This window comes from Sorex fumeus, unplaced genomic scaffold, assembly GCF_029834395.1.
Source record: "Sorex fumeus unplaced genomic scaffold, SorFum_2.1 ptg000003l, whole genome shotgun sequence".
NCBI classification, from domain to species: domain Eukaryota; kingdom Metazoa; phylum Chordata; class Mammalia; order Eulipotyphla; family Soricidae; genus Sorex; species Sorex fumeus.
Genome location: NW_026606060.1, coordinates 57,221,586 through 57,239,775, shown reverse-complemented (window position 1 = coordinate 57,239,775; position 18,190 = coordinate 57,221,586). Strand labels below are relative to the sequence as shown.

At 40.2% G+C, this 18,190-nt stretch overlaps 1 protein-coding gene across 3 annotated transcripts in view; it reads left to right on the top strand.

Moving 5' to 3' along the window:
- Positions 1-10,976: 10,976 nt before the first annotated feature.
- KLRB1 (killer cell lectin like receptor B1) overlaps positions 10,977-18,190 on the top strand; it is a 102,508-nt gene continuing 95,294 nt past the window's right edge. For 2 of the 3 annotated variants that reach the window (XM_056118670.1, XM_056118652.1), the window contains exons 1-2: positions 11,090-11,654; positions 12,030-12,090. In XM_056118670.1, coding sequence (XP_055974645.1) covers positions 12,031-12,090 — 60 coding nt within the window. In that variant the 5' untranslated portion in view covers positions 11,090-11,654; position 12,030. Of the gene's footprint in view, positions 10,993-11,089; positions 11,655-12,029; positions 12,091-18,190 lie in introns of those variants that run through there. The other variant, XM_056118661.1, reaches the window with a different exon arrangement.

Sequence of the window (18,190 nt, the reverse complement as noted above, 5' to 3'; positions counted from 1 at the left end):
GTGAACATTTTTATATGGTATTTAATTCTAACGGTTATAGGAATAGCCATTAGCCAACAAACCACACGGGTGGGTTCTTAACAGGCAATGGTGAAAACGATATAGTCCTTTGAAAGACATAAGAAATTGAAAAGTAACTGAGTTTTATATTTTATTTTAACAAAGAGTCAGGGCAATAGTTATCATAAGAGCACTTAATAAGCATATATATTCCAGGCAGAGTCTTCCCCAAAAAATATTAATTAAATTTACAAACTAAAGAATTGAATTGGGGTCTAGCTAGATGTAAAATGAAGCTTCTGATTCAGAGGAATAAGGAGTCTACATATAATTGTATCCAAACAGAATAAAATGTTTGTAAAATTTACTATAATTTTACTATAAATCTTGAAAGGAGGATTAATCTTGATATCATAATGCTATCTTTATAAATAAGTCACAGAGCACAGTTGCCAACCGTCTACCTTCACTCCCATTCCTTCCCATTCCAGTTATCACATGATGTTCTCGAGGGTGGCACTGAAGAGTTTCGGTGAAATAGTATCACCCTGCCAAACCCCTCTCTTGACATCTATGATCACTTCTTTGTAGAATGGTGAGATCCTGGTAGTGAATCCAAAATACAGCTCATGGAGGATCCTGATGTATTGAGTATGAATGCCCTGATTGGCTAGGGCTTCAATGACAGCTTCTGCCTCAACAAAATGAAAGACCTTCTTTAAATCAATGAACGTTAGAGAGAGTGGCATCTTGAACCCCTGAGAAACCTCAATGAACTTGGTTATTGTGTGGATATGGTTGATGGTGTTGAATTTTTTGCAGAACCTGGCTTGCTTGCATGGTTGTCCTTCATCTAGTGTTCTGCCAATCCTATTCAGGATGACTCGAGTGAACAGCTTGTAGATGAAAGACAATAGGCAGACAGTCGGTAACTACACCACCTCCGCTTTGCTGATGACATCGTTCTAATAACACCACACATTAGCCAAGTAGCACAAATGCTGGCCGACTTTGACCATGAGTGTGGAAAGGTCGGACTCCAGCTGAATCTCATGAAAACAATGTTTATGAGAAACAGTCTCATTCCTGATGTTCCATTCGCTCTCAATGGAAAGGCCATGTCTGAATGCAACAGTTATGTGTACCGAGGTCGAGAAGTCAATATGATGAATGACCTGGCACCTGAGTTGAGCAGGAGGAAGAGAGTGGCTTGGAATGCCTTCAAGAGTGTTGAAGAAATAGCTAAGAGGATGAAGAACCTCCGGCTCTGGGCACATCTCTTTGATTCCACCGTTCTTCCTGCATTAATATATGCCTCAGAGACCTGGGCCCTATGAAAACAGAATGAGAATGCTATTTGGTTCTTCCAAAGAAGAATCAAAAGAGTTATGCTTGGAGTATCACGTTTCACTCAAATGAGAGAAAGAGTCCGGAGTTCTGACCTCCATCAATGGTCAAGAATCAGGGACGCTGTCTCGTTTGCCAAGGCATCGAAAATCAGATGGGCTGGACACATAATGAGATTTGGAGACGATTGCTGGACTAGAGCTGCTACTGACTGGATTCCATGGGACGTCAAAAGACCGCATGGCCGCCCATCTATGAGATGGTCAGACTTCTTCATCAAGACCCTGAACAATTGGTTTGAAGCTGTTTGTGTTCCTAGAATGAACAGACGCCATTGTGCTACACTAGCACGTGACAGGGACGAATGGAGACGTTACTGGTGCCCGCTCGAGCAAATCAATGATTAACGGGAAGTCAAGTGATCAAGGGATCACAGAGTACAGATGCTCAATTATTTTTACTTATGTGAGGTTGTCTAAAGTTAGCAAACTCTTAGACACAAAGGACTAAATAATGGTTGGCTGAAGAAATCCATGTGTATAAGGTAGATGATTTCAACTCTACAATATTATTGAAATAGAAAGCTATAAATAAAATAAACATACTAGTGGTTACAGGAATAAAGAAGGGTGGTGCAAGAGAGAAATTCTAAAGAAAGGATTTTCAGTACAGTGGAAATAGTCTTAAATTGCAATCATGGAAATATAACTATGGAAACACATATAATTGTGGACAAAATACTTTGTCTACAGAAGCTATAACTCATAGGATGAAATCCATGACAAACTGCAGACTCTGGTTGAATATGATATGTCCATGTAGATTCATCCTTGACTAAAAATGAAGGTTTTGGGTGGATGTTGTTGATAATTAGGAAGTGTATGCACATATAGGATGGTCAGGAACATGGATAGATCTACATTTTTCTTCTTTCAAAGTTGGCTCCAAGGTTATGAATTTCCTGAGCTTACGCATGAAGCTCTGTGTTGTTTCTATCTATCTGAAGAGTCTAGCTGGATATTGTTGGTGAGATTTTTAAACTGTATTGCCCCAATTCTCTGGATTATACTATTTCACTTGATAACTTTGATGTGAATCTTAAGGAAGCCCTTTTAAATGTAATTTTTCTCTTTGATCTTGCTACTTTCCACAGTTAATCTGTTTTTGATTTTCATCGTTCACATGATGATGTGTGTAAAATTATTTTATGTTTGAAACTCTTTTGGTTGGGAGAATAGTGCTTGCTGTGGGCTTGTGGTAGATGGCTTTGACTCTACTGAGGAATATCCCTTCAACTCCCATTTTGTTCTATTATGAATGGGTGTTGGATCTTTTTGAATGCTTTTTTCTGCATCTATAGATATGATAATATGGTTTTAATTCTTATTTTATTGAAATTGTTTATTATGTTGATTTACTTTTAAATATTAAACTATTCTTGCATGCCCAGGATTAATCCTACTTGGTCATGGTGTATGATCTTTTTGATGAATTGTTGGATTCTATTTCCTTGTATTTTGTTGAGAATCTTTGCATCTATGTTCATCAGAGAGATTGGTCTGTATTTTTATTTTTTGTGGTGTCTCTGTCTGCTTTGGGTATCAAAGTGATATTTGCCTCATAGAAACAGAGTGTTTCTGTTTCTTCAATTTGCTGGAAAAACTTGAAAATTATTGGAAGTAGGTCCTCTTCAAAGGTTTGAAAGAATTCACCAGTGAGTCCATCTGGGCAAAGGCTTTTGTCTTTGGGGAAACTTTTGATCACCATTTCAATTTCATCTATGGTAATAGGTCTGTTTTGGTATTCCATATCTTGCTGGTTCAGCCTTGGGAGGTTATAGGAATCAAGGAATGTATCCATTTCTTCAAGGTTCTCTTGTTTCAAAGTAGTCTCTGATGAGCCTATGGATTTCTGTAGTTTCTTTTGTGATATTCCCCTTTGTATTTCTGATTTGGTTTATTAGGTTTCTTTCCTCTGTTTCTTTGAGAGTCTTGCTAGTGGTTAATTGGTCTTGTTTATTTTCTCAAAGAAGCAGATCTTGGTTTCATTGATCTTTGGACTGTTTTTTGGATTCCAGCTGATTGATTTCTACTCTAAGTTTTATTATTTCCTTCCTCCTGTCTGGTTTGTGCTTCTTTTGTTTTTCATTTTATAAGATCTTAAGCTGTGCAGTTAAGTTATCGATGTGGAATCTTTCTTCCATCCTTGTGAATGCTTGCAGAACTATAAACTTTCCTCTTAAAACTGCTTTTGCTGGGTCTCATAATTTCTGGTAGCTTGTGTTCTCATTGTCATTTGTTTCCAGGAATCTTTCTATTCCCTCTTTGATTTCCTCTCTAACCCACTGGTGGATGAGCAGTGAGCTGTTTAATTTCCAGGTGTCTGATTTGATTATCCTTTTTGTGTGTGATTCACTTCTATTTTCAGTGCATCACAGTCTGAAAAGATAGCTGAAACAATTTCCATTTGTTGATTTTACAGAGATAAGTTTTATGGTCCAGCATGTAGATTATCTTGGAGAATGTGCCATGTGCACTGAAAAAGAATGTATATTCAGATTTTGGGGGATGAAAAGTCTTATATTTATATACTAAGCCCCTCTCTTCCATTTCTTCCCTCAAATGAAGTATTTCTTTGCTGAGCTTCAGCATAGCCAATCTGTCAAGAGGTAACAAAGCAGTATAAAAACCTCCAACTACTATTGTGTTGCTATCAATATCTTTCTTCAAGTCTATTAGAAGTTGTTTTAAGTACTTTGCTTGTTTCTCATTGGGTGCATATACATTTAGGAGTATGAGTTTTTCCTGATGAGTCCCTTGATCATTAAGAAATTACCTTTATTGTCTCTTATAACCTTCTTCAGCCTGAAGTCTATGTGGTCTGATACTAGAATGTCCACTCCAGTTTTTATAAGGGGGTTATTTGCTTGGAGAATTGTTTCCCAGTCTTTGATGTTGAGCCTGTATTTTCTTTGATTGTTCAGCTGTGTTTCTTGCATGCCTCAGAATGTTGGGTTCAATTTTCAAACATATCCTGCCACTCTCTGCCTCTTGATTGGTGTATTTAGTTCATTGATGTTGAGAGTGATTATTGTGATCAGGATTTACGCCATCTTTATGTAGAAGTTTGATGTTCTTCTGGGGCTTATCTTATCTTAAAATAAATAACCCATACAAGTCTTGTAACAATGGTTTTGAGTCTATGAAGATCCTGAGTTGTTTTTATCTGTGCAGTTGTATATTGTTGATTCAAATCTGAATGAGAATCGGGCTGTGTAATGTATTTTGGTGATAAGATCATTTCCTTGAGTTTATTCACTATGTCCCACCACTGTCTTCAGGCTTGGAGGATTTTATCTGATAACTCTGCTGTGAATCTTAGGGATGTTCTTTTATAAGCAACTTCTTTCTTTGATCTTGCTGTTTTCAGTGTTCTATCTCTATCTTTGGTTTTCATCATTCTGATTAGGATGTATCTTGAAGTGTTTTTATTTGGATTTCTTTTAGCTAGCACCCTTCAGGTCTCCTGGATTTAAATGAAAGCACTTTTCACTCTGGGAACTTCTCAGCAATGATAGCTTTGATGGTTGCTTCTTCATCAGGGTTTCTTTATGCCCCGCCTTCTGTTACTCCAATGTCTCTTATATTCTTCTTCTTGGCTTCATCCCGATTTTCTCTTGTCATCTGTTGGTTTATTTTGGGGGTCTTTTCCAGCATCTACTGTAGTTTAGAGACTATCGGCAGCTCATCTTGGAGCTATCTGGTTCTGTTCTCAGCAGCCACTGAAGCCTTCTGGTGAGTTTTTCATTTCAAATATCAGGTTTTTTAGATCTGTCATGTCTGCTTGTGTTTTCCTTTGCATCTTACTGTTTCTGCTCTCATAATCTCCTGTATTTTATTGGTGGTGCATTTCACTGTTTCTTTGAGCTCCTTATACAACCTTAACATTTATTCCAAATCCCTTATCAGAGAGGTTGTATAGCTCTTTTTAGTCATTGAGTCACCTGGGCTGGCTCTTCATTCTCTAAGCCTGGTGGGTTTCTGTGTTGCTTTCCATTCTGATCTTTGCAGTTTATATTCTTCTACTCACCATTCACCATTGCTTTCCTATTTTTGAAGGAGTAGGGGTTAATGTTGATTGGAGTAGAGGCTAATGGACTATTGGCCTAATATGGTTAGGTAATCTAGCTGTCCTAGTGGGACCCCCAAAAAAGGTTATAGGGAAAATTAATTGGCAGCCATCAGATGGCCTCTGCTTGGGAGACCACATGGCTGTTGGACTTCTAATCTGGGAAATCCAAATGTTATAGTCTTGTAGATTGCATCAGGGGGTCAAGTACGGCTGGCTGCTTGAGGACTGTGTATATGCAGTCTTCGGCCTGCTTGGGAGACCACAGCCTTATTTGCTTTTATTCTTCTCAGAATTTTATAACTTTTCATTTCTATCCTGAATCACTTAATCACTTAATCACTTAATCCCCGTTATTCATCGATTTATTCGAGCGGGTGCCAGTAACGTCTCCATTCATCCCGGTTGCGTGCTAGTGTAGCCCAATGGTATCTGTTCGTTCTAGGAACATGCAGAGCCTCAAACCGATCATTTAGGGTCTTGACGAAGAAGTCTGACCATCTTATAGGTGGGCATCCACGTGATCTTTTGATGTCCCGTGGAATCCAATCAGTAATGGCTCTAGTCCAGCGGTTGTCTGTAAACCTCACTACGTGTCCAGCCCATCTGATTTTTGATGTCTTGGCAAATGAGACAGCGTCCCTGATTCTTGAGCGTTGATGAAGATCAGAACTCCGGATTCTATCTCTCATTTGAGTGAATCGTGATATTCCAAGCATAGTTCTTTCGAATATTTATTTATTTATTTATTTATTTTTTACTTATTTTACTTATTTACTTTTCTCTAAGTTTTCAGGGTACCTTAAATATCCAACCCGCATGGCAGAGCCTGGCAAGCTATCCGTGGTCTATACCAAATAGACGAAGTTGATATGCCAAATCCAGTAATAAATGGATCTCATTTCCCTATCCTGAATATGCTTCAATATTATACATGAATATTTCACTCTCTTTGGAATAATTGTATATGAGAGTGTTTTTAATTTGTTTTCATGAGTTAATTGCTAAGTGTGATTTTCAGTTCAAGACATATTTTGCTTTCCTTGTTATATTTTTCAATAGACAATCTTATGACCTACACCTAGGGGGATTCTTATTTTCTCCTTTCTGCTTTGCTTAACTTTGTTGGATGAACAACACTGATATTCTTATATGATATTTTAATACTGGTGGCCAAGAAGAACATGAAGATTTTGTTCCCTAAACATTTGGAGAGGCATCCTTTGATGCTTCACCATTAAATATAAAGTTACCTGGATGTTTTTATAGGTGCATTTTTGGCCAAGTTGAGGTATTTACTCCCATTGTAAATTTTTGAGTTTTTAATCAAATTGTTTCCCTTTTGATTATCTTATGAGTGATTTTTATATTATTCAGATCATTTTCACTCTTTTGTTTGGATACTCTGGAAACTATTTAAAAATTCCATTTAAAATTTTTTGAGTGGTGTTTAAAATTTATAGCAAGAAACTTATTAAAAATAAAAAAGATGTCACTTCGACTATACTTTTTGTCTCTCTGAGATATATTCCCAGGAATGATATTTCTGGGTCAAATGAGAGCTCGATATCTAATTTTTGGAGAATCGTCCATACTGTTTTCCAAAAGGGCTGAACCAGTCGGCATTCCCACCAGCAGTGAAGGAGGGTCTCTTTCTTGCCACATCCGCACCAGCACCTGTTGCTTTTGTTCTTGTGGATGTGGGCCAGTCTCTGTGGTGTGAAATGATATCTCATTGTGGTTTTGATCTGCTTCTCCCTGATTATTAATGGTGTGGAGCATTTTCTCATGTGATTTTTAGCCATTCGGATTTCTTCTTTGATAAAGTTTCTGTTCATTTCATTGCCCCATTTTTTACACTTGTTTGTTTATTGTAGCACTGTTTACAATAGCCAGAATCTGGAAAAAACCTGAGTGTCCGAGAAGAGATGACTGGTTAAAGAACTTTGGTACATTTACACAATGGAGTACTATGTAGCGGTTAGAAAAGATGAAGTCATGAAATTTACATATAAGTGGTACAACATGGAAAGTAATCATATTAAGCGGAATGACTCAGAAAGAGAGGGTTAGACATAGAAAGATTGCATTCATCTGGGGAACATAAAGTAACAAAATAGGAGACTAACACCCAAGAATGGCAGAGATTAGTACCAGGAATTTTGCTCCATGGCTTAGAGGCCAGCCACACATGCTAGGGGAAAGGGGAGCTCCATAGAGAAGGGAGCACCAAATAAAGGGTGTTTGGAGGATCCTCCCAGAATGGGAGAAGCATGTTGAAAGTAGACTATAGACCAAACATGATTGCCACTCAATGCCTCTTTTGCAAACCACAACACCCAAAAGGAGAGAGAGAACAAAGGGGAATTCCCTGCCACAGAGGCAGGGTGGGATGTGGGGGTGGGGGTGGGAGAGATACTGGGATCCATGGTGGTGGGAAATGGGCACTGGTGGAGGGATGGGTATTTGATCATTGTATAATTGAAACCCAAGCACAAAATTTGTAAGTCTACAACTGTACCTCATGGTGTCTCACTACTAAAAATTAAAAAAAATAAAAAAAAACTATCCAAAACTATTTAATTATATCTAAACTCAATGCAAGAGGTAGGTTTATTTATTTTTAACAATTAAAAGAATACAGGTGAATCCATGAGAGTCAGTTGGTTCTTCTTAGGTTGAATTACATTTGATTCATATCAACTCATTAGGAAAGTCTTCCACATCTATATACTCACCAAAAAATTCTTTCTCCAACACCATCCCCACAATAAAAGCTTATTCTTTTGGCATGTCACGTCTTTTTGTATGTGTGTGTGTTAAGAAACTGAAGGTCACAAATATGAGTCAAATTGTTCCATATGAAGGTTATAAGAGAACTTAAATCTTCCTTGTTCTTGTGGACTGTGATTCTTTTCTGTCTTCACTTATTTTTACTAAAAATGGCTGCTCATTTAAGAATTCCATCTAGAATTCTTTGACCGGTGTTTGACTGTATCACTGTATCACTGTCATCCCGTTGATCATTGATTTGCTCAAGCGGGCACCAGTAAAGTCTCCATTCATCCCAGCCCTGAGATTTTAGCAGCCTCTCCTTATTCGTCCTTCCTGATGCTGCCATATTGGAGGCTCTTTCAGGGTTAGGAGAATGAGACCTGTTATTGCTACTGTTTTTGGCATGTCAAATATGTCATGGCTTGCTTGCCAGGCTCTGCCGTGATTAACCGGTGTTTAAAATTTATAGCAAGAAAATTATTAAAAAATTATAAAAGACTACCTAAAACTATTTTTACAAACGCTATATAAAATTATTTTACTCACCTGTTTAGTATAGGTGAGTATCTTCCAGTCCAATTTTGCCATCTGTGGTTCTAACCACTCTTGTTTCAGAGCCTTTGCATGTTTATTTTGGTCTTCCTGGTGGTGCTGTTGGAAAGGGAGCAGAATGCAGTTTTCCGAGCTATTCTCCTTTGCACATCTAAGTAGTCTAAGGCAGTCTCCAGTCACAGAGAGATGGAAGCTGCCTGGAATGTGTGCTTATGGAAATGGCCTCACTGTTGTATGATGTCGTGGCTGGGAGACAGTCCAGGTCCAGCAGGATGAGTGTTTCCATGACCGTGTGCTCTCAGCTGGGCTCCCAATAAATCTCACTGCTGTCTTATTCAGCTGATATTGCCAGGAGGAAGCCTTCAGTCCACTTAGCAAAGACAACCTGGGCTGTCTTTTGTTGTTAGCTTATTGGTCAGGGAATGTCAGATCATTGTAGCCCTTTCCTTTTCTTTCCTTTTATTTAAATTAATTTTTGGAGCATACCTGACAGTGTTCAGGGCTTGCAGCTGACTCTGCACTCAGCAATCACTCCTGGCAGGCTCAGGGGACCATATGAGGGACCAGAGATTGAACCTGAGGTGGCCACGTGTAAGGCAAGTGTCCTACCCACTGTACTGTCACTCCAGCCCATTGTGTAGCCTTTTTAGCTATGGCAAGGAGAAGGCACAAATTCCACATCACTATGTTAGTTGTCTTGTCCTGGGGTACAAAATCAGCTTGTTTACATCTTTATCATCACTAGAGCTCAGGAGGACAAAACACTCCACTCCTCTGTTTTACTTCTCAGACTTCCCAAGTAAGCAAACAACATCCAAGGGTTAGGGAAAGTTCAGCGTAATAGCATGCATGGGGGAGAAGAGGGGGTAGCTATGATGGTTATGTACCTATGAATTTCAGCAAGAGAGAAAAGGATTTTATAGTCCATGCTGAGGAACCCAAAACTCCAAGGACCAAGGCAGGGAGATTCACAAATACCTGGGGAGAGTTGGGATGGTTTCAGATGGCAAAACCTGAATTCTATATGTGTGCTCTGTCTCAAAGGAGGTCTCTATAAGGTAAAACTACATAAAGCTAGATCATCTACATTCTATATGTAATGCTACAAATTACTCCTGATGGCCACAGAGCCTCAGGGGACCTTTGGTCTTCAGACCTAAGTAACCCTTACTGGAAATAGTCATGCTCTGAACAGATTGTGAAAGGCCCACATGACCCAATCTGGGAGGCAAACCTACACCAGATTTAGCAACTCTCCACTGGCAGGTTATCATAGGTGAGGATCAGAAAAGATAAATCTAAACCAGCTTGTTTTAACTGGAAGATGGTGTTCCACCCACATTTTAGTTCCAGTTCCAATCAATACATTGCATTGTGCAGAACTATAATGTTTCAAAGCAAATCAATGAAAAACTATTGCGTCAATATGATTTTTATAAAATACACAGCAGAAGAGCCAGAGAGATAGGTAAGGCACTTCTCTTGAAAATGGCCAACCCTGGTTCTATCCCCAGTATCACACAAGTATCCCTAAGGACTGTCCCTAAGGACAATCAGATGTAGTAGTTGAGCACAGAACCCACAGTGAGCTCTAAACACTATTGGGTATGGCCTCCAATCAAAATTACACACCAAAAACTTGTATTTCAACATGTCATTTCTCACTAAATTGCTTTGGTTTTTTTTGGGAGCCATATTTAGTAGTACTCAGGTGATGTTTCTGGCTTTGTGCTCAGAGGTCACTCCTGGTAGTACTCAGCTGAGGGACCATGCAGTGCTGGAGATGGATGAAATCTGGGCCTCATGCATGTGTCACCTTTTCCATTCATTATTAATTCTTTGAATAAGTATAAATTTAATTTCTGTCTTCTTCCCAGAAGTACATGAAACACTGAGAAACACTGAGCACATAATGAAGGAAGAGTCGGTTGCATTAGCAGGAATTCTTCTATCGCTGGCATATCTTCACTCTGGACACAATAAGAATGACCTGACAGAGCTGGGCTTATGAAAAAAATGATGTACGTAGCCAAGGGAACACAAAACACTGCTGAGAGAAAAACAAGTCTTTCTGGGAAAGCATCAAGGTGATTTCTCAATGGCATGTTTGCAGTGGCTATTATAACTCCTGTATCAGGGTAGATCTGGGCTCTGATGTGAAGTTTCTGTTTGGTCTCTTGTCCTCTCAAGGTAACTAGGAGGTCTAGTGTTTTCATTCTAATGTTGAGACTAGAGAGATACTTCAATGGACTGAGTGTATACTTTGGTTTATTCATCATCCTTAGTCTTCATTCAACCATCATCTTCCCTAGATGAGCTTTTGATTTTCAGAGTCTGTTCTGTTTCCTGAACTGGATGTTCTCCTAGCTGATATTTCAACTAGCTATATTTCATTATTTGGTTACTATTACCTAATAAATTTTCTTATTTCCCCATCAGGAAGGGGATACACGTGTTAGTGTTGAAATCCTGTCACTGCTATTACTGCAGATATATTTTATTACCTCTTGTCATTTATCAAGTGCCAGTGCAAATCCCTTTATCAGAGTATGCTGTGGGTTCAACTGCCAACGGTTGCATTAGCCAGGTGGCAGCTGCACAGTGGGAAGCCAAAAAAATGGTTTCCTTTCTCCTCTCCACTCTACCCCCTCTCTCTTCTCTCTTTTCCTCTCCCTTTGTCTCTCCTCCCCTCCACCCCTACTCCACCCTGGTCTCTCTCTCTGCATGGTGCCACACTCAATGGTGCTGTCCACTGCAGTTCTCTAGTGTGTTCTCTGCATTCAACACTGATCAGTGTTATCAGTCTTCAGCCTCTGCAAGGATTTGAGGACTTTGGCATTGTTACTGTCTAGGTGAGTATGATCTCAGTTACTCCATATGCTTATACCCTGGTAACTTATCAAAATGCTGAAGCAGCAGTTTTATGGCCAATGGAAATGAATACTGTGGAGTTCCCATGATAGCTGTGGCTTAATAAGTTGCAACTTCTGGAAAGTTCCTATAAGTTAGAATGCTGCACACTAGCAAGAAATTTGTATTGATTTTTTGGGGGGGCAATGACATTTTTTACCTTGGTGTTTAGAAAAGAATGAATGAGAGAAGATGGAAAGGAAAGTAGCATAATTATATTGTGCAGCCTTCATTACTTAGAGTTGTATGGTTTGAAAATAAAAGAGTCCTATAGAAGATTTCAAAGCAAAATAATGATATATTCATATTTTTACTAGAATGATCTGTCTGTTGGCAACATTCAAAATGAACCAGAATCAATTGCATGTGGAAAAGTGGGTAAGTCCCAAGTTACACAATTTTTTTCTCTGTTGTCAGCTGTTCTTTTGCAACTTGTTGGTATGAAGAAATATTTCCCATATGTGTTTTCTGTGACTAATTCTACTGCAAAGGCTTTTCATGGGAGCATAAGAAGTGGTCAAAAATAGCTCACCGTGTTGATGGTGGTGACAATGGAAGTGGCAATGAGTTGAACACCTCTTGGAAGTTGAAGCACTGATGTCGCTGAGGGTTAGAACATGGGCTCAGTCTCCCAAAAGACTAAAATTAAATTAAAATGTAAACTCATCCATTATGGTAGATGAACTATTGCTGTTGTTCTTTTATTTTCATGGAGAAACAATAAAAAACGATTCAAATATTTCCTGAGTCACACATACAGTCAAGGGACTTTTGCCTGTAATCTCACTTGGATCTGAACAGTAGCCAGTAAAGTTGGCATTGTTACACTCAATTTTCATATGAAGAAATTCTATTTGAGGGTTTTGTAATTTGTCACAATCACAGCTAGTGAGACATGGAATTTATGCTCCAGCTATGTGATTTGGGAACCAGTCTAGTGATGCTATTGGTGGCCTCTGAAAGAGGAGCCCTGTTTCTCCTCATCAGTGACTAAGAGTGACTCCAATTTTAAATGTTACTATCCCACATTCTGAACTTTCCTAAAATTTTCCTTAAGAACAGGAGCCCAAAATTTTCTCAGAGCCATAAAAAATTCCCAATGTCTGGGGTCTGGGATAACAGGCTTGTGCATAGGCCAATAGTCAACTATGTAACTGCCAAGTTCTGAAATAAACCAGCAACCCAACCAGCCTAAGTGGGAACTTATTGGATGTTCATCTTATCCTACGTACATGAAAAAGGTCCTAAATCAATAAGACATTTCTATAGAATACATTAAAATCAATTCCACTGATATTCTATAACAGCCCTTTCACTTGATAAAAAAATCAAATATTCAGTTTTTCTGTAATCCCCCATAAAAATGAGCATACTTAGCAATGTCCTACTTTGTTTCTTCCTGGCAAGGTAGTTTCTTTCCCTTATTCTCTTCAATAAATTATTTATTGAAATTTGGGCCATACTTAGTTGCGTTCAGGGTTTCATCCTAGCTCTGACCTCAGGGATCACTCCTGACAGGGATCTAGTATCAAACCCAGGTTGGCCCAGTGTGAGCAAAGCCCCTACGATCTGTATTCTCTCTAGTGCTTAAAAAAACTCTTTTTAACTCTAAGTCTGAGAGTGCTGTTTTTTTAATTTTGAAAAAAATTAAAAGCCTCATATTTGTTTTTTTTATCTTGAAAACATTGAAGAACCTGTGAATTATGGCTCAACAGTGAGCAGTACCCCCTACTCCTGTTTCACTGTGCTGTGCTAACAACAGCATGTAGCATGCACGTGGTATATAAGAAACTAAACTGAAAATAACACTGTGACCACAGTGGCCTAAAACAGAAAAAACAAAAACCACCTTAAGTCTGAGTGGTTTCATGAAAAAATATTTTCCACTAAGTTCAATAAGATCATTCCTATCACTTGTGAGTTAGTCACACATGGTGTGGAAAGATAAAATGCCACTCGTGTACTTCTATACTTTAGTGGAAATTCTGAATGGAGTGAAAACTAAGGCGATAAGGGCACAGTATGATTTTCAAGAGGACACAAGCAAAGCCAAGTGCTTTACATGTTGTTCACATTCTCTTCCCCACAAAGGGTTTCTAAACCCCATCAACCCATGCGCTAAGGAACAAGATATACTATCTTTTCAAGCTGCTACCCACAAAGAGAAGAAAACAAGGTCATCTGACTTCCTGACATCAAGAGCTAGAAACCTCCCTTCCCCTCCACCCTCTCATCCCCCACCCTCCACTCCCCCCACCATTCACCCTGGAACTGTATACTGAGCCACAGAATTTCTTCAAGTGCAGTATGGGCTTTATCTTTTCTTTTCCTTTCACCAATCAATCCAGATTGGATAACTCCCTGTCCCTGAAACTCTTTCTGTCTCCAAACAGTTGCAGTTACTGGGCACTGCCAGTTACGCTCAGCCCTGACTCTGGGTCTCACAACTTGTTGCTGGGCCTGAGTCAAGGGGATCATCAGCTGTGGTGAGAAATACCAGGCTGAGCTGTGGGGTAAATAAGGGGGAAGAGATCCAGGTCAGGTAGATTTCAGTTTTTGTTCCTCCCTCAATTTTCTCTGGAGAACAATGACAGCTTTTCCCTCTGATTTTCTGGGGCATCAGCTTCATGCCCATGTTCAAGACATGCATAATCTTTCTTGAGACACAACGTGAGGCAGACACTCTGACTCTTAGAAAACCCAAGATAATATGGATTGCAAGGCAAAAATGTTATGAACCAGTAGAAGTAAATAAGGTTATTACTGATAATACTTAATTATTTTATTTAATACATTTGTATGGGGTGGAGCAATAGCACAGTGGGTAGGGTGTTTGCCTTGCACATGGCCAACCCGATTTCTATTCCTCCACCCCTCTAGGAGAGCCCGGCAAGCTACCAAGAGAATCTTGCCCGCATGGCAAAGCTTGGCAAGTTCCCCGTGACATATTTGATTTGCCAAACACAGTAACAAGTCTCACAATGTTACTGGACCCACTCCAGCAAATTGATGAACAATAGGAGGAGAGTGACAGTGACAGTGATAGAGACAATAAATTTGTATGCACTAAAACTAAAACCAATGGTTGCATATTTAAAATTATACACAATTACGTTTATAAAGAATTTACAAATTTATTCTATTGATTTTTCATATTTTGTACATGTTTAGGAGGCAGGACACATTGTGCATTGCTATTTCATCCTACTTGGGAATCATCAGTACAGTGTAGCTGAACAACCCATAATCCAAAGCATTATTATTTATAAACTCAAAAGCATATAAATATGTATTCTTGGATACCAATTGCCTAAAAGACTGTCACCACTTCAATCTGCCATAATTAAAAGTGGGAGTTTAAATCAAACATGATTAATTCTGTATTTTATAATTTTTTTATTGTTTTGCTTTTTGGGTCATGGGGCTGGAGCGATAGCACAGCGGTAGGGCGTTCGCCTTACAAGCGGCCAACATGGCCGACCCGAGTTCGATTCCTCCGCCCCTCTCGGATAGCCCGGCAAGCTGCCGAGAGTATTTGATATGTCAAACACAGTAACAACAAAGTCTCCAATGGAGACGTTACTGGGCCCGCTCGAGCAAATCGAGGATCAACGGGAGGGTCTTTGGGTCACACCCGGCGATTCACAGGTGTTACTCCTGGCTCTGCACTCAGGAGTTACTCCTGGCTGTGCTCAGGAGACCATATGGGATGCTGGGAATCAAACCCAGTTCAGCCGCGTGCAAGGCAAACGCCCTACTCGCTGCTCCAGCCCCAATGTATTTCATAATACTTTAATTATTTAGTCATATTTTATTATAAGGGCCGTCCCCAGCAGTCCACACGATGTTAGGTAGACACTCCCAGTTACTCTCAGCCCTGAATTTGGGTCTCATAACTTGATGCTAGGCTGAACCAAGGGGCCATCAGCTGTACTGAGGTCTGTGAGAGCTGAACTGTGGGGTGTTCAAGGGGGAGGGCCTCAAACTCAGGAAGTCAAGCATTCTAGGCATGTGCTCTACTGTTCTAAATAGCTCTTCAGCCCAAGAATGGTGATATTCTGTTTCCTCAAAGTGAAAATGCTAAAGTGTAAAAATTACTTTGCTAGTAAGTAAAATTCTTTAAAATGCAGAGAATAAGAATATTGCTTACGGATATACTTCAAGGGCTAAAGCGATAGCACAATGGGTAGAGTGTTTGCCTTGCATGCTGCTGATCCAGTTGGATTCCCAGCATTCCATGTGGTCCCCTAAGCATTTCTGGGAGTGATTCCTGAGTGCAAACCCAGGAGTAACCCCTGAGCATCGCCAGGTATGACCCAGAAAGCAAAACAAAACAAAACGAAAAGAAGAGTACTTTAAAAGTATCTCCCTACATGTGTAACAGACAGGAAAAGAACTCTCAGTATATCAACATATTTTAAATTACAAAATCTCTTAGGTTTTTCTCATGGGTTATTATGATTTTGTCTGGTTTTAGCAAACAGTCATTTTTATGCCCAGTGTTTGTAAGGAAAATAATAGTCTATGCAGGAAAAATTTTATGTATATTACAGAAATGGAGTTTGTGATACTGATTCCCCCCCCCCCGGATTCAAGTTACAAGTATTATCTCCAACATAAATGTCTATTTAATTTAGAATCATGTTATCCTGGATGTCTGTTTTATTTTGGTGGGGGAAGACTCCCTACAATTCCCTCTGACTCAGTTTCATCTTTACTGTCAACTGATATTACACATTTTTAGGTCAACATGATGTCGGTGGGCCACATGGGTGACTTATGTGAAGTGGGGAGGAGAAAGACAGCCACTTTCTCCTCACCCGCCTCTGCCACCCGGAACCCTGGGTAGGCTAGGACCAGTAAAGTCTGCAGTGAGCACCTGCTCGGCACGGGCCTAAGCCCCGCCAGCCCCACAAGGTGGCCGTCAAGCCACACCTGAAGTCCGCTTGATCTTCTCGGCACGGGAGTTAATCCCCGCCACCCAATTGCTCGGGGAGCCACGGACTCAAGCTGGGGCGAGAATTTGCTCTTTGCAGGAAAGGAGAGACCAGTTCCAAGCCTTACCCGAGGTTTCTGGGGTTCTTGTCTCGCTCACAGAAAAGAATTTCAGGAGTAGACGAGCAGTGAAGTAACAGGTTTTATTTGGAGGCTCTTGGAGAGGGAGAGGAAGGGATAAGCAGATAAGCGGGGGAATGGAGAGTAAGAGAGAGAGAGTAACGCGTCCAGAGGGAATGCGGGCTTCTCCGAGGGTGGAGAGAGCCCCAACTGGGCTCTTGAGCTGGCTCTTATAGATCCTTCCGACTCAGAATGTTCTGGAATCTCCTTGGGGCTGGGTCGCTGGAGTCAACCGGATAGAAAGCGGGTTCGAGAGTCATCTGACTTGGAATGTCCTGGGATCTCTTTGGGGCTGGGTCGCTGGAGTCAACCGGATAGAAAACTGGTTTCGGAAAGGAGGAATTTCATGGGGAGGAGGCCCATATTTTCAGGGTCTGGGGATGGTCTTATCAAGTCTTTATTCTCTGTGTCCACAGAGTGGGTCGGTCCTAGAATTCTTCTATGAGACTTTGTTTCATTGCAGAGAGCCTTTCCCTATCTACCTGCCTACATCAAATCCCCCCTAGAGATTTCACCACCTTAAATCTTTAAGGGAAAATGGCAGAAGGTCCATCTTCTGGAGCTGCTTCATGCTGACAGTGGGGCGCTGGCCCTGCCTACACAAGGGGTGAAATCTCATACTATCTCAGCTTTTTAGTGGCCCTCAGCAATGAATTGGTTGGGTTTCTGAAGTTATCTGAAAAAGAAGGTTGGATCTATTAGACCGAGTGATATCACTTGAGATGTTTAGACCCTAGAGTAGAATACTGCCTCTGATCTAGCAAGGGCAGAATGGTCTGTGGCTTTAGATACTATTCTGTCTGGGATGGTGAGACAGAAATTAAAACAGCAGACCCCAAAGCAGCATAATCCTATACTTAGACCTATGATCATAAGGATGGAAAGTAATAGTTTCTCCACCCACGTCCATCCTCCTCCAAACCATGAAGTGATCCGGTCCCAGAAACCTGGAGATGAGTCCTCAAGAGACTGTACCTGTGCTTTCATGTCATCCAGAAAGTTAGATATATTAGCATTATAATCTCGGATGTACACACAACACTCAGTTTTTACGACAGCACAAGTTCCTCCCTGAGCAACAGTGAGTATATCTAGGGCCATTCGGTTTTGGAGGACTGCCCTTCTTATTTGAGACATTTCTGAGTTAATGAGGGAAAGGCTATTGTGGGTGTCATTTAATGCTTTTTGCACGTACTTTGTCAGGGTCTCTATATGTTGAGCAACATCTTCTATTCCAATTTGTGGGGCAAAGAAAAAACCCAAATGATCATACCAATGGAAAACTGACCTAGTCCAGCGGTGGACCATATGTCGGTAGTTAGCTGGTTTGTGTGGATGGAGTGTCTGCACATATCTGCCCTGC